General features: G+C 35.2%; 1 protein-coding gene across 1 annotated transcript in view; it reads left to right on the top strand.

The window, feature by feature from the left end:
* Positions 1 to 23,850, top strand: part of CUNH8orf34 (chromosome unknown C8orf34 homolog) — a 396,460-nt gene that overhangs the window by 346,343 nt on the left and 26,267 nt on the right. The window contains 2 exon segments of the mRNA XM_077752493.1: positions 13,350 to 13,397; positions 23,755 to 23,848. Of these exon segments, the coding sequence (XP_077608619.1) occupies positions 13,350 to 13,397; positions 23,755 to 23,848 (142 nt within the window).

The raw sequence follows: 23,850 nt of genomic DNA, 5'->3' as shown, positions 1-23,850 counted from the left end.
ACATATGCTCACAAAGCCCCTTGTGGTATACAGCATGGGGTGGGGGGAGGGTGAGACCCAAGAACATGACACTGGGGTCAGCACTGCCTTCCTCCTCTCCCTTTCTGCCAAGTTATGGTGCAGAACTTGAAGGAATATAAGAATTCTGATTTTGAAGCTGACCTGCCAAGTCTGTTTGAAAGTCAGAGTTTATGTTATATAATAGCCTGTTGACAATGTGAACCTCTGATCTCTCAACTCAGGTCCTGCAAAAGTTAAAGATATGTTTAGGGAGGGGTGTCTGAGTGGCTCAGTTGGTTAAGTATCCAACTCTTGATTTCAGCTCAGATCATGATCTCATGGTTCATGGGATAGAACCCCATATCAGGGTTCTGTTAACATCTGTTTGAGATTCTCTCTCTCTCTCCCTCTCTCTATGCCCCTCCCCCATAAATAAATAAACTTTAAAAAAAAGTTGTCTAGGGAGCTGACATTGTAGTGCAGACTACATCAGGCCAAGGCAATCAGTGTAGCAATTTTGCTAATTGTAGAGAGTCATGGGCACACATGGGGAGGGCAACACAAATGTTGGGAAGTCCTCTTGAAACAAGGGACACTGCATTTAGACTTTCCAAGAGTAGAATCTTACTAGATGAACTCAGGAAGAGGGCATGGAATGCACAAGGGAATGGCCTGAGGAAGGAAGGAGGGACAGATAGAGGGACAGAGAGACAAAGAGAGACACTGACTGTATGAGGACCTGGATGTTATTCAGTATGACTTGAGTGTTGGGAAGAGTCTTGAACTGAAGAAGGAAAGATGGTAAGGAATAAAGGTCTGTTAATGATGCATTTTTATTCCCCTTTCTCAATAATTTCTCATGACTTGTGTCATTTGCTTCTTTCTAGTTCTGATGTCCAGCCTTAAAAGTCTCCTCTCCCTTGCCATCAGTCCACCTTGAGCACACTGCTGAAATCTGATTTCTATGGGAGGCCATTCAATAATTACGTGTCACTGAAGGTGCAAGATCCTTATAATGAAAATGACACCCAAATAAGTCTGGATAAGTGAAATAATAGCATCTGATTTTCCTGCAGTCAGGTCCCCTTTCCAGCTATATTCTTAAAGAACTAAGCATATCTCTAATTCTCCTATCTTACATAGTGTAAAGTTGGTTTTCTCTGTCTTTCATTCACTGAGAACTTCCTAATACTAGTACTAATACTTATTATCCTGATTAATAATGGTGACAGCCAGGCTTTCATAGTTGTCTTCTATTCTTTGCACACATTATTTCATGTAATCCTCATAATAACCCATGAGGTGCTCATGGTGTATCACCAATTACTGAAGAAGAAACTGAGACCCAGGGAAGTTACATAACTTGCCAGATGCACATGAGAATATGTGACAGAACTGGGGTATGAGCCCATAGTTGCTTGACTCCAAAGCCTGTACTCTTGCCTCTGTAGGACATCATTTTTTCCCCACCTTCTGACAATACACCAAACCAAGGCCATGCCTTAGTCCAGTGACCACTAATATTAAGCAGAAGAAATAACTGTACATAAATGCAGGTGGTGAGTGCACATAGTAATGGACATTGTCTTTTCAAATTATCGTAGACCCTACAGGCAAAACTTCAGTTAGCAATTATGATACTTGGATGAAAACCCTCTTTATCTTCCCAAGGCACTTTTCTTATTTATTTGGAGGTCACCTCTTTTACTTGGAAAATTGATTATGCTTCAAAATATTTCCCCCAGGCAAGTCTGAATGCTCCTAGTGGCACTATTTATGACATCGGTCGCCAAGGTTGTGACAGGCTAGATAATGCCACTTCACACATTTTGTTTATTTGGTTTGAAACTTAATTCTACAGATAGCATTCTCTTTGGACCACTTAAGAACCAATTAAAAAAATAAAAGATCAGGGGCACCTGGGTGGCTCAGACGGTTAAGTGTCTGACTTCAGCTCAGGTCATGATCTCACGGTTTGTGAGTTCGAGTCCTGTGTCAGACTCCGTGCTGACAGCTCAGAGCCTGAATCCTGCTTTGGATTCTGTCTTCCTTGATCTGCCCTTCCCCCGCCCATTTATTCTCTCTCTCTCTCTCTCAAAAAAAAAAAAAAAAAAAGAATAAACATTTAATAAATAAAAGATCAATTCCCTTTAAGTAAATATTTTAAAGCTTAAAAATACACTTTTAGTGCAGTACTTCTGCACTGTACTGCCTACATTTATTACATTTACAAGTCAGTGAAAAACAATTTTTCTTACTAAGTTTATACTATTCTATAGCCCTTCAATGTCTATTAAAACATGCAAGGGTATCTGAAGTGTGAAACTGGTCTTTTTTGTTGTTGAATTTAAAAATCAGGGATATATGTTAAAAGAAACACAAAATTCTTTGTGTCCATGATCTGTTAGAGAAACATGTTTCATTCAATGTAGAGAAATGCCTAGTATCATTACTTATCTGAAAAATCAATCTTTTTTTTTTTTTTTAATTAAGGAAACATGGGCTGAGAGCAGGAGAGACATAAAAGTCTTGGTATTTCATGAGCACTGGGTATCAGTTTTCCTGCATGCTCCCATCTGAGTCACAGTTCAGGAAGTTGGTCACCTTAGCCATTTAGCCATTTTGCAAAGGCACAAGTTAATTTAATTTTAAAAGAATACATTGTATGTTTGGCTTAAATTATGAGGCTGACATTCATATTTCACTGACCTTGGAGAATTTATATAGGTACTTTACAGATTCCAAAGTGACATCTATTGATTTTTTTAAAAGCTTAATGGAAGAAAATTTAAGGCTTAATTATTTCAAATGGTAAAAATCAAAATTGCCAACTGATTTTTATGAGGTCAGTACTATAACTAGATTAGTTTAAGATTGAATCAGAACAATAAGAGTGTTCTTTAACTACTTTTCTAGATATATAACCAATAATTACTTTGTTACATACACCAAACCATTTGGATCAATGAAAGATTAGATATGTGACCATGGAGATGTAGCCAATAGTAAATAGAGCCTTGTAACATATCACTCTCATTTTTAAGAGTAGCCTTTGTACCTCATAAATATGCCTGTAAGTATATAGTTTAATATTAGAAATGACTATTTGTTTAGTTTGAAATATGCTTTTTTGTTACAAAATAGAATACAAATATAGAAAACCACCCAAATCAGGGATGCCTGGGTGGCTCAGTTGGTTAAGTGTCTGTCTCTTGATTTCAGCTCAGGTCATAATCTCCTGGTTTGTGAGACTGAGCCCCGCATCAGGGGTCACGATGACAGCACTGAACCTGCTTGGGATTCTTTCTCTGCCCCTCCCCTGCTTGTGCACACATACTCTCTCTCTCTTTGAAAATAAATATACAATAAACATTTAAAAAAAGAAAATAACCCAAATCAAGCATACGGCTTAATGGCTTATTGTGACAACACTACCCAGGTCAAGAAATAGAATTTTGCTAGACAACCGAGAAGTCCCTCCAGTGTGCCATGTCCCAGTCACAACCTCTGCCTCTCCCCACGAATAACAGCTATTCTAACTTATAACCATCAGTTCCTTCCACTTTGAAAGTAGCTTTATCATTCAGATATGCATCTGTTGACATTGTTGTCAACTTTGTCAACTTTTTAAAAATCAGGTATGACTGGGGCACCTGGGTGGCTCAGTCAGTTAAGCATCTGACTTCGACTTAGGTCATGATCTCACGGTTCGTGGGTTCAAGCCCTGCATCGGGCTCTGTGCTGACAGCCAACTCAGAGCCTGGAGCCTGTTTCACATTCTGTATCTCCCTCTCTCTCTGCTCCTCCCCTGCTCACGCTGTCTCTCTCTCTCAGAAATAAAAACATTTAAGAAAATTTAAAAGTCAGGTATGACTTTACGTTTCTTTTAATCTATAGGTTCCTCAGCCATTTCTTGCATCTTCTTACAGTTTATCTGTTAAAGAACCCTGCCATTTGATCTGTTGGTTTCTGCAATCTGAATTTTGTTAACTTCATATTCCTGGTACAATTCAACATATTCTTCGGTCCTCTTCAGTCCTTTAGTCCTTCAGTTCCTGCAGAAACTGGATAAAGCTCCTATTTAGCATAACTAGAGGGGACACGTAATATCTGGTTGTTTCTTATGTTATCATCTTAGTAGCCATTGAGGCTTAATGCCAAACTCCATTGATTCATTGATAGTTGAAAAGTGGTGATATTTTGATTTTACGATTTATTTTGTGTTTATTTGTTAGAATACTTTTGTTAAGAGACCCTTTCCTTCATTTACCATTTGATTAGCCAGTAATACAATTCCATAAGAGAGGCAGGATACATGCTTGATTTTTCTTCCTTATATACTAGTTTTCAAGATAATGAATACTTTTCCTACTATCTCCAGAAGATAACCAATTTTTTCTTTAAAGTTATTTGATAAGTTTCAACCTATGGAAGTTATGTCATTGCCAAAGCTCAAATTGTTCCATCTTTGACCTGTGAGGGCTTCTTCAGGTTTGTTTTTGGGTCACTTTGTTATGCCTCTGGTAATCACTGATAGCTTCTTTGCTATTGGGTAGCACAGGATATTCCAAGTTTATGTTTTACATATCATATTCCAAATATGGAATAGGCCAATGTTTTTTTTTAATGTTTTTAAAGCCCCAGTTTCTTTTAGTGAGAAATAGTGTTTCAAGATCACAATCTGGACCCCAGAGATGCTCATTGCTACTGGGTTGGTCATTATTTCCAGCCCCTTTGAGTGGATGGTTCATATTGACACATTCAATTCACATTAGAGAATACCAAGACTCTTTTTTTTTTTTTTTTTAATGAGAGACAGAGAGAGAGTGTGTGTGTGTGCAAGCAGGGGAGAGGGGCAAAGGGAGAGAGAAAGAATCCTAACCAGGCTCCACACTCAGCATGGTGTAGGTCCCATGCCCTGGGATCACAACCTGAGCCAAAATCAAGAATCAGTCACATGGGGTGCCTGGGTGGCTCAGTCGGTTAAGCATCTGACTTCGGCTCAGATCATAATCTCACCATTTGTGGGTTCAAGCCCTGTGGCAGGTTCTGTGCTGACAACTAGCTCAGACCCTGGAGCCTGCTTCAGATTCTGTGTCTCCGTCTCTCTCTGCCCCTCCCCTTCTCACGCTCTCTCTCTCTCTCTCTTTCTCTCACTCTCTCTCAAAAATAAATAAAACATTAAAAATTTTTAAAAAAGAAAAGAATCAGTCACTCAACCAACTGAGCCAGCCAGGTGCCCCAATTGAATACCAAGACTTTAATTTAACTTTTTATTATTATATCTTTATCTTCTCTTCTCCATACCCACAATTTTTATCTTTATTGAGAAAAGTGATATTAGAATTAAAATATTCCATAATCACTTATTAGTTTTAAAACATTATACACAGAGCCTCAAGATAAAAATGCCAATCCATCAACCAATCTAAATACTGAAAACAAAAAGAAATGCATATGCTTTCTCTATTCTCTCCCAACTTTTTAATAGTTGTACAAAATCCACATTGTCAGAGTATACACCCAATGCATAGTATATCCTCCCCTTTTAAACTGCCATGTGGCCTCAGGACAGGTGACTCTGTAGTCAATACTCAGCATCTGTTCTTACACGTAGGCGTTCTGGTTTTTTGAAGGTCATTCTCCACTAGATTACTGGGCTTACATTTTCTTTCCTTCAGTATCTTAAATATATTACTTCATTTTTCTACCGGCATAAATTGCTGCTGTTAAAATCTAATGATAATCTAAATATCTTCCCCTCATAAGTCATGTGAGCTGCTTTTCTAAATGCCCAAAGTAATTTTTTCTTTTTCTTTAAAATACAATAATTTTTCTAGAATTTATCTTGTGGTAGTCAGTCTGTCCAGCTAATTATTGTCAGGCATGCAGTCCAATATGGAATTTTTTATTATTATTTCAGGGAAGTTTCTTGGAATGATATATTTTTTGTATCTATTCTGTTCCCTTGCTTTTGTTTTCTTCTTTAGGGTCTTCTAATATCCATATACTGTTGACCTTTGAACAACATGGGTTTGAACTGTTGGGCTACTTATACAGGGATTTTTTTTTTCCCCATAAACACAGTACAGTACTATAAGTGTTTTTCTCTTCCTTCCTACTTTCTTAATGATATTTTCTTTTCTTTAGCTTACTTTATTGTAAGAATACAGTATATAATACATATCATATACAAAATATATGTTAATTGACTATGTTATTGTCAAGGCTTCCGGTCAACAGTAGGCTAAGGTATGGATGAGTCAAAGGTTGTACAAGCATTTTCAACTGGCATCAGGGAAGGTGGTTAGCACTCTTAACCCCTGCAGTGCTCAAGGATCAACTTTATTTCCCCTTCTACCTATCTTCAACATATATCACTTTCCCTAAAATACTTTTTAAAAATCCTTTTCTTAATTTCTTTTTGATTAAAAAAATCTCCTTAAAATTTTTTTTGCCTCTTTTTTTTTAACCTTCTTTTTCTCTTAAGGCATGTCTTTTGTGCTTGTTTCATCTTGTGTCCCTTCTAGTTTAGTCTTTATTTCTCAAAGGTTTCTACAAACTTCTCTTTCCTTAATTCTGTATCTCTTTATATTTTTTAACAGGCCAACTTTGGAGGCACTTGGGTGGCTCTGTCAGTTAAGTGTCCAATTCTTGGTTTTGGCTCAGGTCTGGACCCCATGGTTTTGTGAGTTTGAGCCCTGCGTTAGGCTCTGTGCTGACAGCATGGAGCCTGCTTGGGGTTCTCTCCTGCCCTCTTTCTCTCTGCCTTTCCCCTGCTTATGCTGTCTCTGTCTCTCTCAAAAATAAACTTAAATAAAATTAAATAAGTAAATAAATAAATAAATAAGTAAATCTTTATAAAAGGCCAATTTGAAATATTTCCATTTTTCAGTATTATGAAAATAATCATCCATAGCAGTAGATTGCCAAGAAATGAATAAACTATACTTACTAATACATGTTTATCATATTTCAAGGTGAACATTTTACTCAATAACTACTAACAAATCCTATGATCAACAGCTTTTTCAGTGGGTTTATTGCACAAGCATTCAATAATAATACCTACTCACTGATTTTTAAAGTGACATAAGGGGCACCTGGGTGGCTCAGTCAGTTAAGCATCTGACTTCGGCTCAGGTCATGAGCTCATGGTTCCTGAGTTTGAGCCCCATATTGGGCTCTCTGCTGTCAGTACAGAATCCCCTCTTTCTCTTCCCCTCCTTAGCTCTCACTCACTTTCTCTCTCTCAAAAATAACTAAACATTAGAAAAAATTTTTAATAAATAAAAGTGACTTAGTTTTTTTATTCCACTATTTATAAATTTTGACTTGCATATTCAACAAAGTGATTGTTTGTCTTCTTATTCATTCATTCTCCAAACATTTTGTCACGTAAATTCTACAAAGTGATTGTTTGTCTGCTTATTCATTCATTCTCCAAACATTTTGCCAGGCCCTATAACAGGACATGGGAAGCAAAAATTAATAAAAATAATTTTTGCCATCCAGCAACTTAGAGTTGAAAGGAAATGATTTAGCAAGTAACCAGGATTATAGCATATTGTGGTAGGTGTTTTGATAAAGATTAATAGTGTCAAAGAAGCACATAGCAATTTGAGTAGTGGGGCCAGGGTAGGAAGCAGGAAAACCACGAGGGTGTGGGATCAGTGGTGATGTAGACGTTTACGAAACAATAATACTGTACTTTACAGTAGAAATTTTCTGTATACTTACACATTCACTATCTCATATGAAACACAGCCATGTGGTTCTCTTGTCCACACTTTGTATATGAAGAAACTCCGCTTCAGAAGAAAAGTTGACTCTCCAAGATCTTACGGCTGATACTTTGTTGAGCTGGCACATTAAACTGTTTTAGAAGAATAAATGACTACTACTTTCTGCACATGATAATAGTGAAACTATTAATTATTGATATGATAGATCAATTAACACATCAGAAAAGATACACATGAATAGTACAGTGAATAGTTCAAGGTCAAATGGAGTTTTCTAAAAATCAATTGACCAATAATATATACCTCTGTCTATTCTATAAGTCAATGTAATTAAATATCATTAACACTAGGATCCATGTAGCCCCACTCTCGTATCCTGTCTCTTTTGTCCAATATCCATTGGTAAAAGTTAGCACTCTCCCGAACAGGAAGGCTCTCATTACTGGCTTTACACTCCCCTTCTTTTTTTCTTTTACCTGAGATTAAAGGCGGGAAAAAAGAATAAAATGGTTTTTTTTCTTTTTTTTTTTGCAACAGCAAAGTTACTTTTCAGAAAAGAAGAAGGAACACTAAAATGCCTTCAGTAGCTTAAAATATAACATTATTAGTGACAATCATTAATCCCATAATTGCTACTGCCTTTTTCATTCTTTTAAGGTGAGTCTATAAGGCAAGGGCATTACCATAAAGGACTTATTTAGCTAAACATGAAAAAATTGGAAGAAAAATGTAAATTGTTTTCATTTTAATTTAACAGTCAGTTGTGTGTTTAGGGATGGAATATTATTTGTCCTTTGTGAAGGGACAAATTTGGCTTCTGATCACGCATTATATTGTTGATTCCTAGTATAAACATAACCTGCAGCTTCAGTGGAACTTGAAGGCAGAATGAATCATAACATCTTATCTTAAAATGTCACTGTCTTTTAGCTCTTAGCAATGCTATAGCAGTCAGGGTAAGTGTGTTATTTTCAGAAAAAGAGTTGTCTGTACTTCTGTGTTGTTGTAACATTTATTCATAAGATCATGGGCAAATTTTCAGAAAAAAATTTAACTTAATATGAAAAGACACCGGGGCCAATTAGAAACAGCAGTAGTTAATATGCTTAAGTCTGCAAATAAGTGTAACTATCAATTTATTGACTACATCAATGATTTGAAAGACTTTTGAGCTTTCCAAAAGTGTCTGAGTTACAAACTACTGCACCCAGCTTGTTACTAATGGAAAATAGATCACTGCCTATTCTCCTGGACATCAATAGTAACTGCTGCCTATAGAGTTTGCTAGAGTTTGGAAAGCTGAACTTCAATCTCTATAACCTCTGCCACAAATTCAGCAGTGCTATATAAGAATGCAGTTAGAAAACACAACATATAACCATCATGTCAACAGCTATATTATAGGAAATTATAATACAAAACTAGGAAATGATGCATGATGTTAATATCTCTATATCTAAAAATACAGTACACATTTCTGTGCATAGTAAAATTGGTGCTCTTCATTGCAATACTTGTGGTTTCATATATTTGCTCTATTGTGTCTGGGCTCTTGCACAAAATTTTCCTTGTGTCTGGTATGAGCTCTTCTCTTTATTCAGCTGCTTCATCTGGCTAATTGACTAAGTCTTTAAGGCTAAGATTAAACATAATTTCCTCAAGTTTTAATTCCTCTACTTTATCTTTTTGATCACATGTACCCAGTGGCTCTAACAGCTTCTAGCACATTAAATTTCTCAATAGATGCTCGTTAAATAAATGGAAGACTAGAAGCCCTTTCCCCCTATTTTTGCCATAGCACTTGGGCTTGCCAGTGTTAAGTAATATTTGTTTTATATTCTAATAACCATTTTCTCAAGGTAAACTTTTTATGGTAGGGATTAGTTCTTATTATGGTAGTTCTTTTATGGTAGGGATTGTTCATCTCTTTGTCCCCACACCTAGCACAGTATGTGGCATCCAATAAGTGTTTAATAAGTACTTGTGAAATAAATAATGGGTGAAGTTTTATTAGTCCCTTGAGTTCAAATATGCCTTGGCCATTCTTATCAAGGTCAGATTCTTCTATGCATTCTTCTTAAGAAGATGCTGTCTGTATTAGGATTATTGTTTAATTTCAGTTGAAAAGGTGGGAAGAAAGAGCATCCTGGTGGAAGTAGAGGTTTCATGAAACTTTCTTTGGAAGAAATTCATACTAGAGGACTTAGACATAAAAGATTTGTGAATAAGTGTATTCCATGGGAAAATGCAAGTCTATATGCATTTTACATAAGGATTTGTAAGAGATGAATAGAAAATACTGATTTAAATAAGAGAAGCATGGAGTGCCTGGGTGGCTCAGTCAGTTGAGCATCTGACTCTTGGTTTTGGCTCAGGTCATGGTCTCACATTTTGTGAGTTCAAGCCCCAAATCAGGCTCTGTGCTTACATCCTGTCCCCCTGCTTGCATGCACACTCTCTCTTTCAAAATAAATAAATAAATAAATAAATAAATAAACAAACAAACATTTAAATAAGGGAAGCATGGTATAGTGAAAGGTGGTATTGAATTCAGGAGAGTGTGTGCCTAGTCCTAGCTCTGTATCTAGTATATTCCCTCTCGCTGAGAATATTTTCTTAACTGGAAAATAACTAGAGGTGCAACAAGAGCCTTCTTCTCTAATAACATTAATTCCATGCCAAATGGTAAAATGTAATCATATCATTCTTTATTTTCTCTTTCTATATTTTGTCATTCATATTTGAAACATTTTTAGCTCAAGTGTGATTATATTAAGAATCATGATAAGTGAAACTACATTTCAGGAAATACATTTTTTTCTTTCTTTCTTTCTTTCTTCCTTCCTTCCTTCCTTTCTTTTTCTTTCTTTCTTTCTTTCTTTCTTTCTTTCTTTCTTTCTTTCTTTCTTTCTTCCTTCCTTCCTTCCTTCCTTCCTTCCTTTTCCTTTCTTTCTTTCTTTCTTTCTTTCTTTCTTCCTTTCTTCCTTCCTTCCTTCCTTCCTTCCTTCCTTTTCCTTTCTTTCTTTCTTTCTTTCTTTCTTCCTTCCTTCCTTCCTTCCTTCCTTCCTTCCTTCCTTCCTTCCTTCCTTCCTTCTTTCCTTTTCCTTCCTCTCTGTCTGGCATAGTTTCCACATATTTTGCTCTTCCCTCCTTTGCACCCCGCCTGTCTGTGTGCCTCGTATCCCTTTTCTTTTTGTTTTTCACAGGATTTTGCATTTGGGAGATTTTTTTTTTTTTACTTCTGGGTGATTATCAAAATATTATATTGTTAGAGTGATTTGATACTTAACATGCCAGTTTTTTTAAATTTAGAAAAGGAGGACTTTCTGCTTTAAAGGGGATTTTATTTCATTAGCACCCCCAGCGGGGGAAGTAGGAAAGGTCAGCATTTCAACAGTCCCAGTTTAGAAGTGCGGAACCTGAGAATGACATGTTAAATCAAGCCTCTTGATTGGAGCCATCTATTCTGACCTTAAGATTAGAGATCCTGACATTTTGTTCTTTGTCTTGTGCATTTGGCCCTATGCCAAATTTATAATCCTCTATGCAAAGTGTTTGTTTCCTCTGTATTTTCCTCCTATAGTCTTTTTACTTCATGCTCCTCATTCATCAGTGCCACCCATGTCAGTGATGTATGAATGGTTGTTACAGTCAAACTCCAGTCTGTGTGGCCTTTGAAACAAATGGTGTTGTGTGGGTTTCTCCTTTTCTGTGGGATAGGTAATGAAAAGGACCTGGCACTGTGGCAAGAAGGAAGGCTGATTAAGAAGCCCTAGAGTGTACACAGTGCTTTGGTTATATCTGACCATCAAGAAAACCCTCAGTCATTAGCAGGTCTTAGCATAAGACTGCTAGTGTCCAGATGAATTGGGAAAATCATTGCACTCTAGCTCCAAGGAAATACACAGCCCTCTTCAGTGAGTACCTGGGGGTGCTCGACAGTGCCTCACTGTTAGCCCTCAGATGTTCAGAGGCCGGCCAGGCAGGCCTCCAACGCTGGCCTCTCCAGAGAACAGATCTGTACCAACCAGCAGTTTGCCACCCTATCTTCTTATGCCTGGCAACCCAGGAGAAGGGGGGATTATTAGTACACAAAGGACTAGTTCTGTCACAAGGAAGAGCCAAATTGGAAGATCCCACTATATTCCTTCTTGACTAATTACCAAATAAAGGGAGTTAGTATAGCAAGCCCAACTAAAGAATGCAGTTTATCTGAAGAAAATTTCCAGCCTCCTCCATATGCTTTGAGTTAAATTCCTCACAGTTTGGGGGTTTTATATGGATTTGATTTTTCCTAATAGTTTATATTTTAGCTTAAGTAAATAGAACTGTCCTATCTCTTTGACTGTCATATCCATTGAAAATCCCACAAGCTTGGAAGCATTTGGAAACATTTAAACTAAAGCTTACTAAATTTTCACTAGTAGAAACCATGACTTAGGAAAAAAATATTATATACATCTATGATTTCTAAACTTTTAGGAAAATCAATACTTTATTTCTAGCTTAATTTTTGTTTTGAAATGAGCATTTTTTTTTAACTCACTCCAAGTGCTTGGGAGTATACATCACAATTTAAAAAAAATAAAGTACATTTAATTTTTTTTATGTTTTAAACTTTTTATTTCAGTGAGGCAAAGGAGTGTCAGAGTTGAATCTGGTCCTGGCAGAGCTTTGCCCATACCTAGCCACTTGAAGTGAAGCATTTCTGTGAGCCTCTCTGGCTTTAGTTTCTTTATTCGTCAGATTGGCAGAGGATCTTCTGCCTTCAGGTTGCAGTGGAAAACCAATTCAATCAGATAATATATGGAGGACCTTTGAAATGTTAAAAAGAATGTCCTTGAAATGTTAGGAACAAATGTAAGCTTTATTCACATTTATTTAATTGTCCTTTAAACACGCATGTTCTCCTAGAATTTATCATTTCATGATATCTCAGGATTTATTTCCAAATGTCTCTGGCCATGCAGTATAAAAATATAACTTAACCAAACTAATGAGTTGTTTGACAATTTTGACCACCAATGTTTAGAAGAATTTGGGATATATGTTTAATTTGATGTTAAATTCCTACGATTTAAATCTCAGTGATTTCTAGTGTCTGATAAAGGTCTCATGAAAAGCACAAATAATGGAGAATTTACTAATAATGTACAAGCAAGGTGAGAAAGAAAGGCTGGGAAGAGACAAGTTAATGAGCCATACTCTCTCCGTAAAATATTTCGAAGTCCATGTGGTAGATCTTCATACAGATTTATAGAATAGAAAATTAGTGACATTTTTCTTAAACTAACATATTTATAAAATTAGTAACAGAAAATTTTAGGACATCCTGTCCTAAGTTTTAGTTAGCTATTCTAGGTGGTTATTTGTTTATGTGACTTAAAATCCACTTAAAAGAAATATTGTTGCCTGGAAAAAATTATCTCTGTCAGAGGAGAAAGTCACCAAACTGATAGCCCCACAAATATCCGCGAGATGGTGGGAGAATAGCAAGGATTTGGTGTTGTTCCCAGGTTTCAATACTCTTCATGATTCATCTTCTATCATTCTTTCTTTCTCCTTCCCCTGACTTTTTCAACTTGTATTCCTCTTTGCCTCTAGGGAGAAGCCCCCAGTGGAGGACAGTCACTGAAAAACTACATGGAAGAAGTGAGTTTTAAGAAGTGACTTGTAACATAGTCTGAAATCAGTCTATCATATAAGATGAATTTTGCTTGGGTTTTCTCCATCTGCTGTAGGGTTTCCAATCTATACCCAGTCACTGGCCATGCCCACCAAACCAGGGTGATAAATAATATTTCATTAAAATGCTGTTTGTTTTTCGTTGATAGAGGGATACAGTGTAATAATTCAGTCATCGTGAAAATGAAGGCACAACTGCACAGGACTAGCACTATCATATATTTTCACTCACAAACATTTGTTGATATCTTAGAAAATGAGAAACACATGCACAAAATAATAAGACATGATCATTGCTCTTATGGAAAGAACAATCTGTAGCAAATTGGCGTTCATTCCTGTGATAAATGTTCATCATGAACATTACTTAGGCAAGCCATTAAGCAAAGTGCTGTCTTGACAAATAAAATATATGGTAGATTTTTGTTGGAAAACCATTTAGATGTCTGGATTTATTTTGGGGAAATCCAAGCATGCTCTGTGTCACAGGACATGTCTTTGGACTGTCCGTAAATGGTATTTGGGAACTTTCAGATAAACCCGTGGATAGAATCCATAAGGTTTGATCTGAAGCCAAGCCACTGTGGTCACTAAATTAGCTATCTGAATCTGTTGTAGGTGAAGGGAACCGGGAAATAGTCTGGTGATGATGTCAAAGAAGTACCAAATATTTGGTTTGAAAATTGCTCCTCAGAAAGATAGAGTATCTTTATCTCTAAATATTTTATTCTTGAGTGCATGTATCCATTTAAGATCCAGTTTGAGTGGCCTACTGAATGTACCACTCAAAACTTCCTCACAACAGTGTGCCCATACTTAAACTCACAGTGGCTTCCAAATATAAACATAAGTGTTTTACACAATGGTAAAGGCTTAATGTGATAACAAGGTGAGAATTTGTGTAATTTCATTGGAGGTTCTGGCAGGGCATTGTTCCTCCACATGGTCCTCTTTCTAGCAACATGGACAGCACCTTGCATTTGTAAGAAATGCAAAATTACACTGGATCCAAAGAATCAAAATCTGTATTCTAACAAGATCCTCATGTGATTCAAAGCACCCTAGAGTTTGAGAAGCACTGCCCTAAAGTGTTCTTTCCATGTTATTTCTAGAGAGTAACTACATACATCATGCAAACCCTTCAATTTTATATAATACAGGTAAAGAGAAAAACTTTATTAATAAATTTATGAGTTCTGTTTATTCATTTGCTCTCAAGAACAATATTTTTGGTTGATTAGGGGTATAAAATCTCCCCAGCTTATGAGATTCGTTACCAATTTTCAGTTTGAATATACAAGTGTGTGCATGTCCACAAGCATTTTTTAGGAGCTCAGTTTCACATAGTTTTGTTTGTTTGTTTGTTATTTTTTATTAGAGAGGGAGAGAGAGGGAAGGAGAGAGAGAGTACAAGCAGAGGAGAGGGACAGAGAGAGAGAGAACCCCAAGCAGGCTACATGCTCAGTGCAGAGCCCAATATGAGATTCCATCTCAAGACCCTTGGGATCATCACCCGAGCTGAAATCAAGAGTTGGACATTCAGCCAACTGGGTCACCCAGGTTCTCTGACATAGTATTTTTATCTAATATTGTTTGATATTTAGATTTAAGCTCTTTTTTAAACCAACATATGATCATTCTTTACAATAAAACTCAAAGTATGACCTTAATTAGGGAACTATTAACTTATTACTAGTTGGTTTCTTTTTGCAGACATTAATCCATTTGGTCTTTAGGAAATATATACTCAAATTCTTCTCCATGGAGACCATGTTGAGAATGTGAGCCATAAAATGGTAATTTTTTTTTCTCTCACGTTTACTCTTATTTCATGATTGCTCTCTTTCTGCTTGTTAGTAGAATCAGCAAACAATAAGGAACAATATTTATAAATGTGAGAAGCACTGAAGTTAAAACTGGGCTAGCAAACATTTGCTTTTATTTAGTATACACTAAAACTCAAATAAACCATAGTGTTTACATTTTAAAATATATTTAACATTTCTTGTTAAAGTTTGGACAACTTTTTGCAGATCAAAGTCTGCTTTTTTTTATTTAGTCTTATAATTAGACAAAATTATAACCACATGACAGTAGACAATATTGTTTAAACTTAAATTGAAACTAAAGAAACAATAGTCTCCACTAAGTAAATCTAAAATGGAATTTCCATTTAACATTTTCTGTTTTTTTTAATGTATTATTTTTCCAGAATAGTATTTGTATCTTTGAACAAATATGAGACATTTTAAAATAGTCTACTTTTCCTAATCTTCAACATTGTTCTTATAGACAAATTTTTTAAATAAATTATGTGTCCTTCACTTGTAAGACTTTTGATAACTCAAGTAAGAATTTCAAATTGCAGAAATTTCAGCTTTTGAAATAATATGTAATTAAAAATATATAAAATTTAAAACAACTTATCAAAATCAACTGCTTCCAAAGCTTGATTGTCACACTTTTTATAGAGAAGCTAATCCATCTAAACTATCACATTTCCCAGATGAATAATTGGAAAGTACCATACTACACTGGTTACAAATCCCCGAATCATGAGAGGTTTATTAATTTAAATGTATATGCATCAGAAAAGTATTGTCAATTTAAATGGATGAGAAGCTGAAAAGAACTAAAGACTGAAGTTAATGACTTTTTGAAACTTTTTAAAGAGCAATTTAGAGCAGTTCCTCACGTCTTCAGGAAGCTAGTTGGTGAAGGCCGGAGGCAACATACAGGGCAGTGTGAACTAACTCAAGGTGTCAAATGGCAGCTTGGCAATCACTAAGGGTGTCAGACAGGGAAAAAACAGTACGCAAAGCAGGCAGGCCCTTTTCCAAATCTGTGGAGGTTGGTTTTGCCAGCTCCACCATCTGAACAGGAGAGGGGATCGATTGTATGCAACACAATATCTTAAAATCACTTCTCATGCTTATTCTGACCAGTCTTGTTTCTCCTGTGGTATACTATTGTATGATCACAACTGTCATGAAATTCCAACTGTACTTCTGTGGAAAGTGCATGACATTATCCTGTCATAAACAAGATACAATTTACTTTTTATTATGCACAGGGATTCACATTTCAAAAACTGATATTATTCTTTACTGACATAGTTTTAGTCACCTAAAAAAGGAGAAAACAAGAATTTTTTTCAAGAAAATCCTGTCTTGTCTTTGACATTCATTTAGAACTGATACATGTTTTAAAGGATAACATTTTTTTTAAAAAAGTCCTAATCATGGCTTTCATACAGATATAAAATGGAAACATATCAAAGATTTATTTAACTTATTAATTAGTAAAGGGGCCAGTAAAGTGTTACAACCAGTTCAAAGGACAATTTAAACCTTCAGATATACAGTTAAGTAGGGAATGCTGAAGTTATAAAGAGATGAAAAAACTGGCAAAACTGACCAATATCTGTAGGGTAACAATCAATTACATTCAAATGGATACAATGTATGGACTAGAAAGAATCATTTGCACTACTGCCAATTTCTGTAAATGATGTCCATGAAAAGTCCATGAAAGACCCAGAGCCTCCACAGAGTCAGGTAACTAGAAGGACATCCTGGAAAAAATAATTTATTTGTCATTGTCTATACTTAGTAATCTCTCATGCATTTCAAAGCCTTACAATTTTATCCCATAATTTCCTTGGAGAGAAATGTCACCAAATGTAATGAAGTAGGACACAAAATGGAGCACAATCCCAGTGCACAGTGTAGTATAGCAAATTTGTCAAATAAGTTTATTTTAGCACCTTGCACTTACTTTGTAATGTTTTTCACAATATACCATATTTTTCTAGCTTTATTATGTTTTTCTGTTTTCTTTTCCCAAACCCTATGAGTTCAAACTTACAGCTTTCTAAACTTATTACTTCCCTCTTCGAATGTTTTAATTGACTTTTCACAGTTCCCAAAAGAAATAGGCTGTAAAACTATAATTTACTAAAAAATTATGGATCTCAGTCTAGGAATACAAGACATTTCATTAACAAATACAAAAAGAAAGATATTTTGAAACATTACCCCCATACCTCGGTGATATTGTGGGTTCAGTTCCAGACTGCTACAATAAAGCAAATATTGCAATAAAGTTGGTCAATGATTTTTTTGGTTTCACAATACATATAAAAATTATGTTTATGCTGTATTGTAGTCTATAAAATGTGCAATAGCATTATGTCTTTTAAAAATATATACTTTAATTTAAAAACACTTTATTGCTCAAAAATGCTAACCATCCCCTGAGCTTTCAGCAAGTCATAGTCACTGATCACAGATCTCCATAACAAATATAATACCAATGAAAAAGTTTGAAATATTGAGAGAATTACTGCAATGTGATACAGAGACATGAAAACATTATTGGGAAAATGGCACTGATAGACTTGTTCCACAGGGTTGCCACAAACCTTCCATTTGTGAAAAACACAATATCTGGGAAACACAATAAAATGAGGTACGCTTGTATTAATTTAAGCATGTAAGTTATAAATGAGAGAAATTCATTTTAATGAAAGTGTAAGATTAATTCTTTGTCAGAGGAAGCAGTCTGTTAAATGTATCTAAAGTGGAGGGTAATTTTGTTTCATTTTACGTGCAACATGTTTCAGGGATTTTTATTTTATATGGATCCTATGGTTATAGAAGTAAAATGAAAGTGGTTAATCCTTTTTGGAAGATAGAAGCTGATGTTTTGTTCATTGTTTTCATGTTTAGCCAAAGGGAGAGGAATACCCAGTTGTCTCAGAATTGGAGTATCCAATGGGGAAGATTTAAGCAAAAAAGCATTTTTTCCCCTCTAAACATACTGTACTTTCATGGCTACAGATGACATAAATCACTGATTGATTGGATTTAGAGAACCCAAAAATAGGTTGTCCATGTGGAATAATAATACTGCTAAAGTTTATAAAGCACTTACTCTGTTGGCAGATAAAATGGTATGTTGATATACGCCTAGCAACTGTTTTTCATGTGATGCGTGTCACCATTTCTCACCACTCCTAGTCCCTGGATGTTTACATACTTATGGTGAAAGTGTTTTAGAAAAAGGATGAATGGCATTTCTTCTAAAAGCAACCCTAGAACTTACTTTTGAGTGTATGAAACAGTTTGTACTATGGCCAGACATAGTTTAATATTCCTCTAGAAAAAATTGTTGAACAAGTTGGCAAAGGAGAACATATCAACTCCTGTTTTTAAAAATGTTCAAGACTTCAGCTTCTTGACCCCATCAAAAAGTCTGATGGGTTCTAGTTTGAATATATATAGTATTTCCTGTTGGCATAGATAAAGCAAACAGGTGCACTATATTATTAAACTCTAATTTAGGGAAAACCAAAGTAAAACATTTAAATGATCTATTAATAGTAATGTTTGTACTATCTCTATAATTCCAACAACTCACCATTTTAGAGTTCTTCCCAAACTACATGTTTTACTGAGCTAATATTCCATTTATGCTTTATATAATTTACAATAAACAATCACTGAATATTTATTATCTCTTCAGGAGTAAAGCCATTAAACCTGGAAACCAATAGGTAGGATTGCTTAATATTCTGAACTACTATGGGAAAACATAACATGATCGACTTATTACAAAAGCAGGTTTTAATATTTGGAACAAAAAGGTAAATAACCAAAATGCTTTCTTAACCTAAAATATTTTTTCATGGTCACTTTAAAATTTTATGTTTTAAATGACTAAGATTTTAACTTATAAAACCAAAAGGGTATTTTTCATAGTTCTTTTTTAAACATCAGAGATTGTGAGTTCAATTTTTGATAATTTGCAGGGATGTGAGTTCCATCTCTGTTACACAAAAATTTCTGAAATTATATTTCTGTTGTCCTGTATACTGTCAGAGAATTTTAAAATAAGACTTATTTTTTTCATTTATGCAGTTTCTTAGGTATGCAAGACCAAATCCACTAATTGAGAAAATTGAACAAAAAATAAAATTCTAAAAATAAACACCGATTTATTCCTAAAGTGTATATTTCAGGATTAACTATTTTTCTTTTTTTCTTTGCCAGCTTTCCTTACAATAGTCCACCTAGTGCCTGTCACATTCCACTGGCTCTCTAAAGAATCTAGAACTAGCATGAAATAATAGAGATCTCTTATCCAGTACCTTCATCCACTCCATTCCATCCCAAGAGGAGAAGTGACATTCCTAAATTAACTATGGTAAAAAAGACTGTGACTCTCAACCCTTGAGGCAAAGACTAGTGGTGCAAAGCCTGTCTCTTATTAGATAGCAATATAAGTTTTCGTTTTTTCTAGTTTTATTGAGAAGTTATTGAAATTCATTACTGTGTAAGTTTAAGGCACACACCTTGATGGTTTGATTTTTATATATTATAAAATCATGACCGCAATAGGCTGAGTTAATATCCTATCATTTCATATAGACACAATAAAAAGAAAAAACTATTCTCCTTGTGATGAGAACACTTAGGAACTACTATCTGGAATTTATGTTTTAATCTGATTAACATACTGTTTTAGAGTTGCTGGTACTAAAAAAAAGTACTTTATTTTAAAATTGAAAATCACTTAAAAATGTTGTTTTGCTTATTTTAATTTTTAAATAAATGTTTTTATTTTAGAGAAGTTTTAGGTTTACGGAATTGTTGACAAGATAGTGCAGAGAGTTCCTATATACCTCTCACCTAGTTTTAATTGTCATTAATACCTTATATTAGTATGACATATTTGTTACAATTAATAAACCAATACTGATATATTATTAGTAACTAAATCCATACTTTATTCAAGTTTCCTCAGGTTTTTATGAATGTCCTTTTTCTATCCCAAGATCCCATCCAAGATATCATATTGCAGTTAGTAGTTATATCTTTAGGCTTTTCTTGGTCATGACATTTTCTCAGATTTTCCTTGTGTTTGATGATGGTGAGAGTTTTGAAGAGTATTGGTCATATATTTTGTTGATTGTTTCTCAGTCAAGATTTGTGCGATATTTTTCTAATGGTTACACTGAGATGATGTGTTTGAGAAGGAAAACCATAGAAGTCTACTTCCATTTTTATAACATCCTGTCAAGGGTACATACATACTATGAATTATTGCTATTGATATCACCTTAATTATTTGGCTTTAGATAGTGTTGGTCAGGTTTCTCCACTGTAAAGTTAGTCTTTTGGCCCTCCTTTCCATTTTGCATTCTGGTAGAAAGTCACCACACATAACATGCACTTATAGATTGGAAAGTTATTCTCTACCACTTTAAGAGGAGAGTATCCATATAAATTATTTGAAATCCTTTTGCATGTCATATTTATCTTTTCTTACTTATTAATTTATTTAGTCAAACATTTATTTTTATCAGAATGGATTTGTAGATACTTATTTTATATTGCATAATAACCCAATGCTACCTTATTTCTTTTGTGGTATAAATTGTCCTAGCTTCAGCCATTGATAGATTTTTCACTTGGCTCTTTTATCCCTTTGATACATCCCCATTAGTGTGTGTGTGTGTGTGTGTGTGTGTGTGCGTGCGCATGTGTGAACACTTTCTTGCTTTCTGGCACTACAAGATGCTTCTGGCTTACCTTGTATCTTTCCTGCCTCAGTCTTAGAACCAGTCATTTCTTCAAGAGTTCTGGTTCTTTCATTAAAGAATGGTATCAGGAACCAAGATATGGGTAGTAGCTCTGTTTGCTATTGGGATGCCATTGCTTCTAAGCCCTCTCAGCTGCCAGATTAGGGAGATATATGTGTCTATAGTAATCCATGTATACATCAATATTCATAAATATTTCAATATATAGCCTTCTGTATATATAGTAAGCTCAACATGAGTTTATACTAATGTCTTCAACTCTAATACATTATACATGGATCAGTCTAGCCTTCCTTTCTATAAACTCCCACTTCAACAGTAAGAAAATTGGCTTCCAGTATCTGTCATCCATTTATTTCATTGTCCAGTTCTGGAATATATGTTTAGCAGCTTCAGAATTGTTAACCTATATGTACATGGAAAACAACTTTATTAGTTGGTATACAGTATTTGTGCACAATTCTTTTTGGTTTTGGTTTTACAGACTCCATTCATTTTCAAAGTTACTTAGGTTAGCACCTTATTCATTCACCTCCTTCAGTTACATTTCATACATCTGGAATACATCTAGATTGTTTGTTAGTATTTTACTTTCCATCTTGGGATCCTCCAACCTCCTATTTGAATTTTTGTAGCCATGCATTGAAGAAAAAGTTCTCAGACACTTAGACTGAGCACACATGCAGGACTGCCTCTGCCAACGAAACAGCAGCAGCAGCAAACTGCATATAGTCTTTGTTTCATGTTCAGCAGGTATAAACATGAAAGACTGTCAAAGAATGGGAGGAAAACACAAAGAGCCTCCAGACATAGACCAAGCACACATATGGTGTTTATAGGAAAGCAGGTAGGGAAGATGTGCAGATTCAAGGACTGCTAAGCAATTACAATGGTCTATTCCCTAACTGGCTTCTGGGAGATCATGGGGCTCTATACTCATAGTGCTCTAGCATTCAACAGCCTTGAGACCAGAAAATCGCTGACATTTCAGCAATTACCCCATTCACTTTCCTAGGGCTTACAATACACTCTCTAGAAATAACTTCACATTTTTTTCATTTGCATACCCTAAGTTTTACTCTATTGTGTGAAGTTCTATAGGTTTTGACAAATGCTAGCATCTTGTATTTATGATTATAACATCAGAATAGTTTCACTTCCCTAAAATATCTCCTCTGATTCACCTATTCAAACCCCTGTCCCTGTCCAAAACTCTAGAAAATTTGCAACTTTCCGAAACTCTGGATTGGGACTAAACATCTCTAGAGTTAACTGTCACAATCAAGGGAGGACTGATATGACATTTCTTTCATACATGAGTTGTTGTAAGCAAAGTGGGCATTTAATACTTGGTGATTTCCACTTTCAGGAGTTGTGGGCCCTTATTTTAGTCTTGATAGTATTTAAACAAAATAAACAAAATACCTCAAGTTACAGAAAAAAATTACTGAAAAAGAGGGGAGATGATGGATGAATTTGAGACATCAAGAGAGTAAATTGACAGGTCATATTGATTTTGTTTTAGAGTTTCAAAATATGTTTGAAAAGATTTTCTTAATTCATAGCTCAATAAATTTGAAACTGAAAGGTGACAAAAGTTATCCATGTCCTTAGGGACCTTCCAGATTATTTTTGAGGGAGGAGGATATGAAAAAACAGTTACTATGCAGTAATTGTTATGCTGGTACAATAGGCACAGGACAGAATACAAGAGTAGTTCTGTCTTCCCTGAGGGAGACTTTCAGTAGAGAGGACATCTGAGCCTTGGGAGAAGTGTTAATGTCTGAGACAGATAAATAAATGTGGTGTATTCGAGGCAGGAAGTAAAACATCTTGGCATATCAGACACTGACAAATTTGAGGAGCTACCAGTTAACTACATCTGAAGTGCAAGGGTTAATTTAGGTGAGATGGAGATGGAAGTGGTGGTATACTAGTGTAGACCAGGATGGATCATGAGGGGTTTTGAGTTTAGATTTTATCCTGAGAATTATGAAGCCACTGAAGGATTATGAAAAGGTAATGAGTACATCATATGACATCTTAAAAAGCCCACTCTGGCAGGAAACTGGTGAGGAGAATTAGGAAGGGTATGAAACTTGACCCTAGACAACTTCATAGATGGCTATTACTACAGTCAGGATGGAAGATAATGAGGGCCTGGTTTAGGGCAATGAAAGAAAACATAGAACAAGAAGGAAGTATGAGAAATGTAGTGACAAAAATAAGGAAGTAAGAAAAGGAAGAAGGCAGTGAAATAAGTAGTACTGAAAGGTAAATTTGAGAATGTTCTCTAAATCCTACTAATCCTTATTCTCATTAAAAGGAATTTGAAACTTTGATGGCAAACAGGCACATTTTGTACAATTTTATATTGAATATTTCATTGTTATATTCCTAAGCATGTTTGCCAAGATTTCCATAAGAATATTAATTCAGGAAGAAACAAAGTCTAGATATTTCTTATTAAGACACTAAATCTTATTAAAAGGGGAATGTAAAAAAATGAGTTCAGAGTTAATGTGTGTCTTTGACATGAAAATGAATTTAAACTTAGGAGTTTTGTCTGTTTTACTATTATGAGGAAATTCTCTCTCTCTCTCTCTCTCTCTCTCTCTCTTTTTGGACATATAATTCATAGAGACTAAAATGTTCACCCATGTTGGTATTCATGATATCCATCTAGAGGTTAATCCAGAATGAACTTGTCTTTGGCAGGATGAATCTTTAAAGCAATTGCAAGTAGTTCATCAGCCGTGGATCTTGCCAAGTGACACAGAAAGTGAAGGAATAGAAGCAGAACAAGATAAACGT

Source organism: Crocuta crocuta, unplaced genomic scaffold (genome assembly GCF_008692635.1).
Source record: "Crocuta crocuta isolate KB4526 unplaced genomic scaffold, BGI_CrCroc_1.0 scaffold141, whole genome shotgun sequence".
NCBI lineage: Eukaryota > Metazoa > Chordata > Mammalia > Carnivora > Hyaenidae > Crocuta > Crocuta crocuta.
Note: the sequence above shows the minus strand (reverse complement) of the source record. Positions and strands in the feature narration are given on the sequence as shown.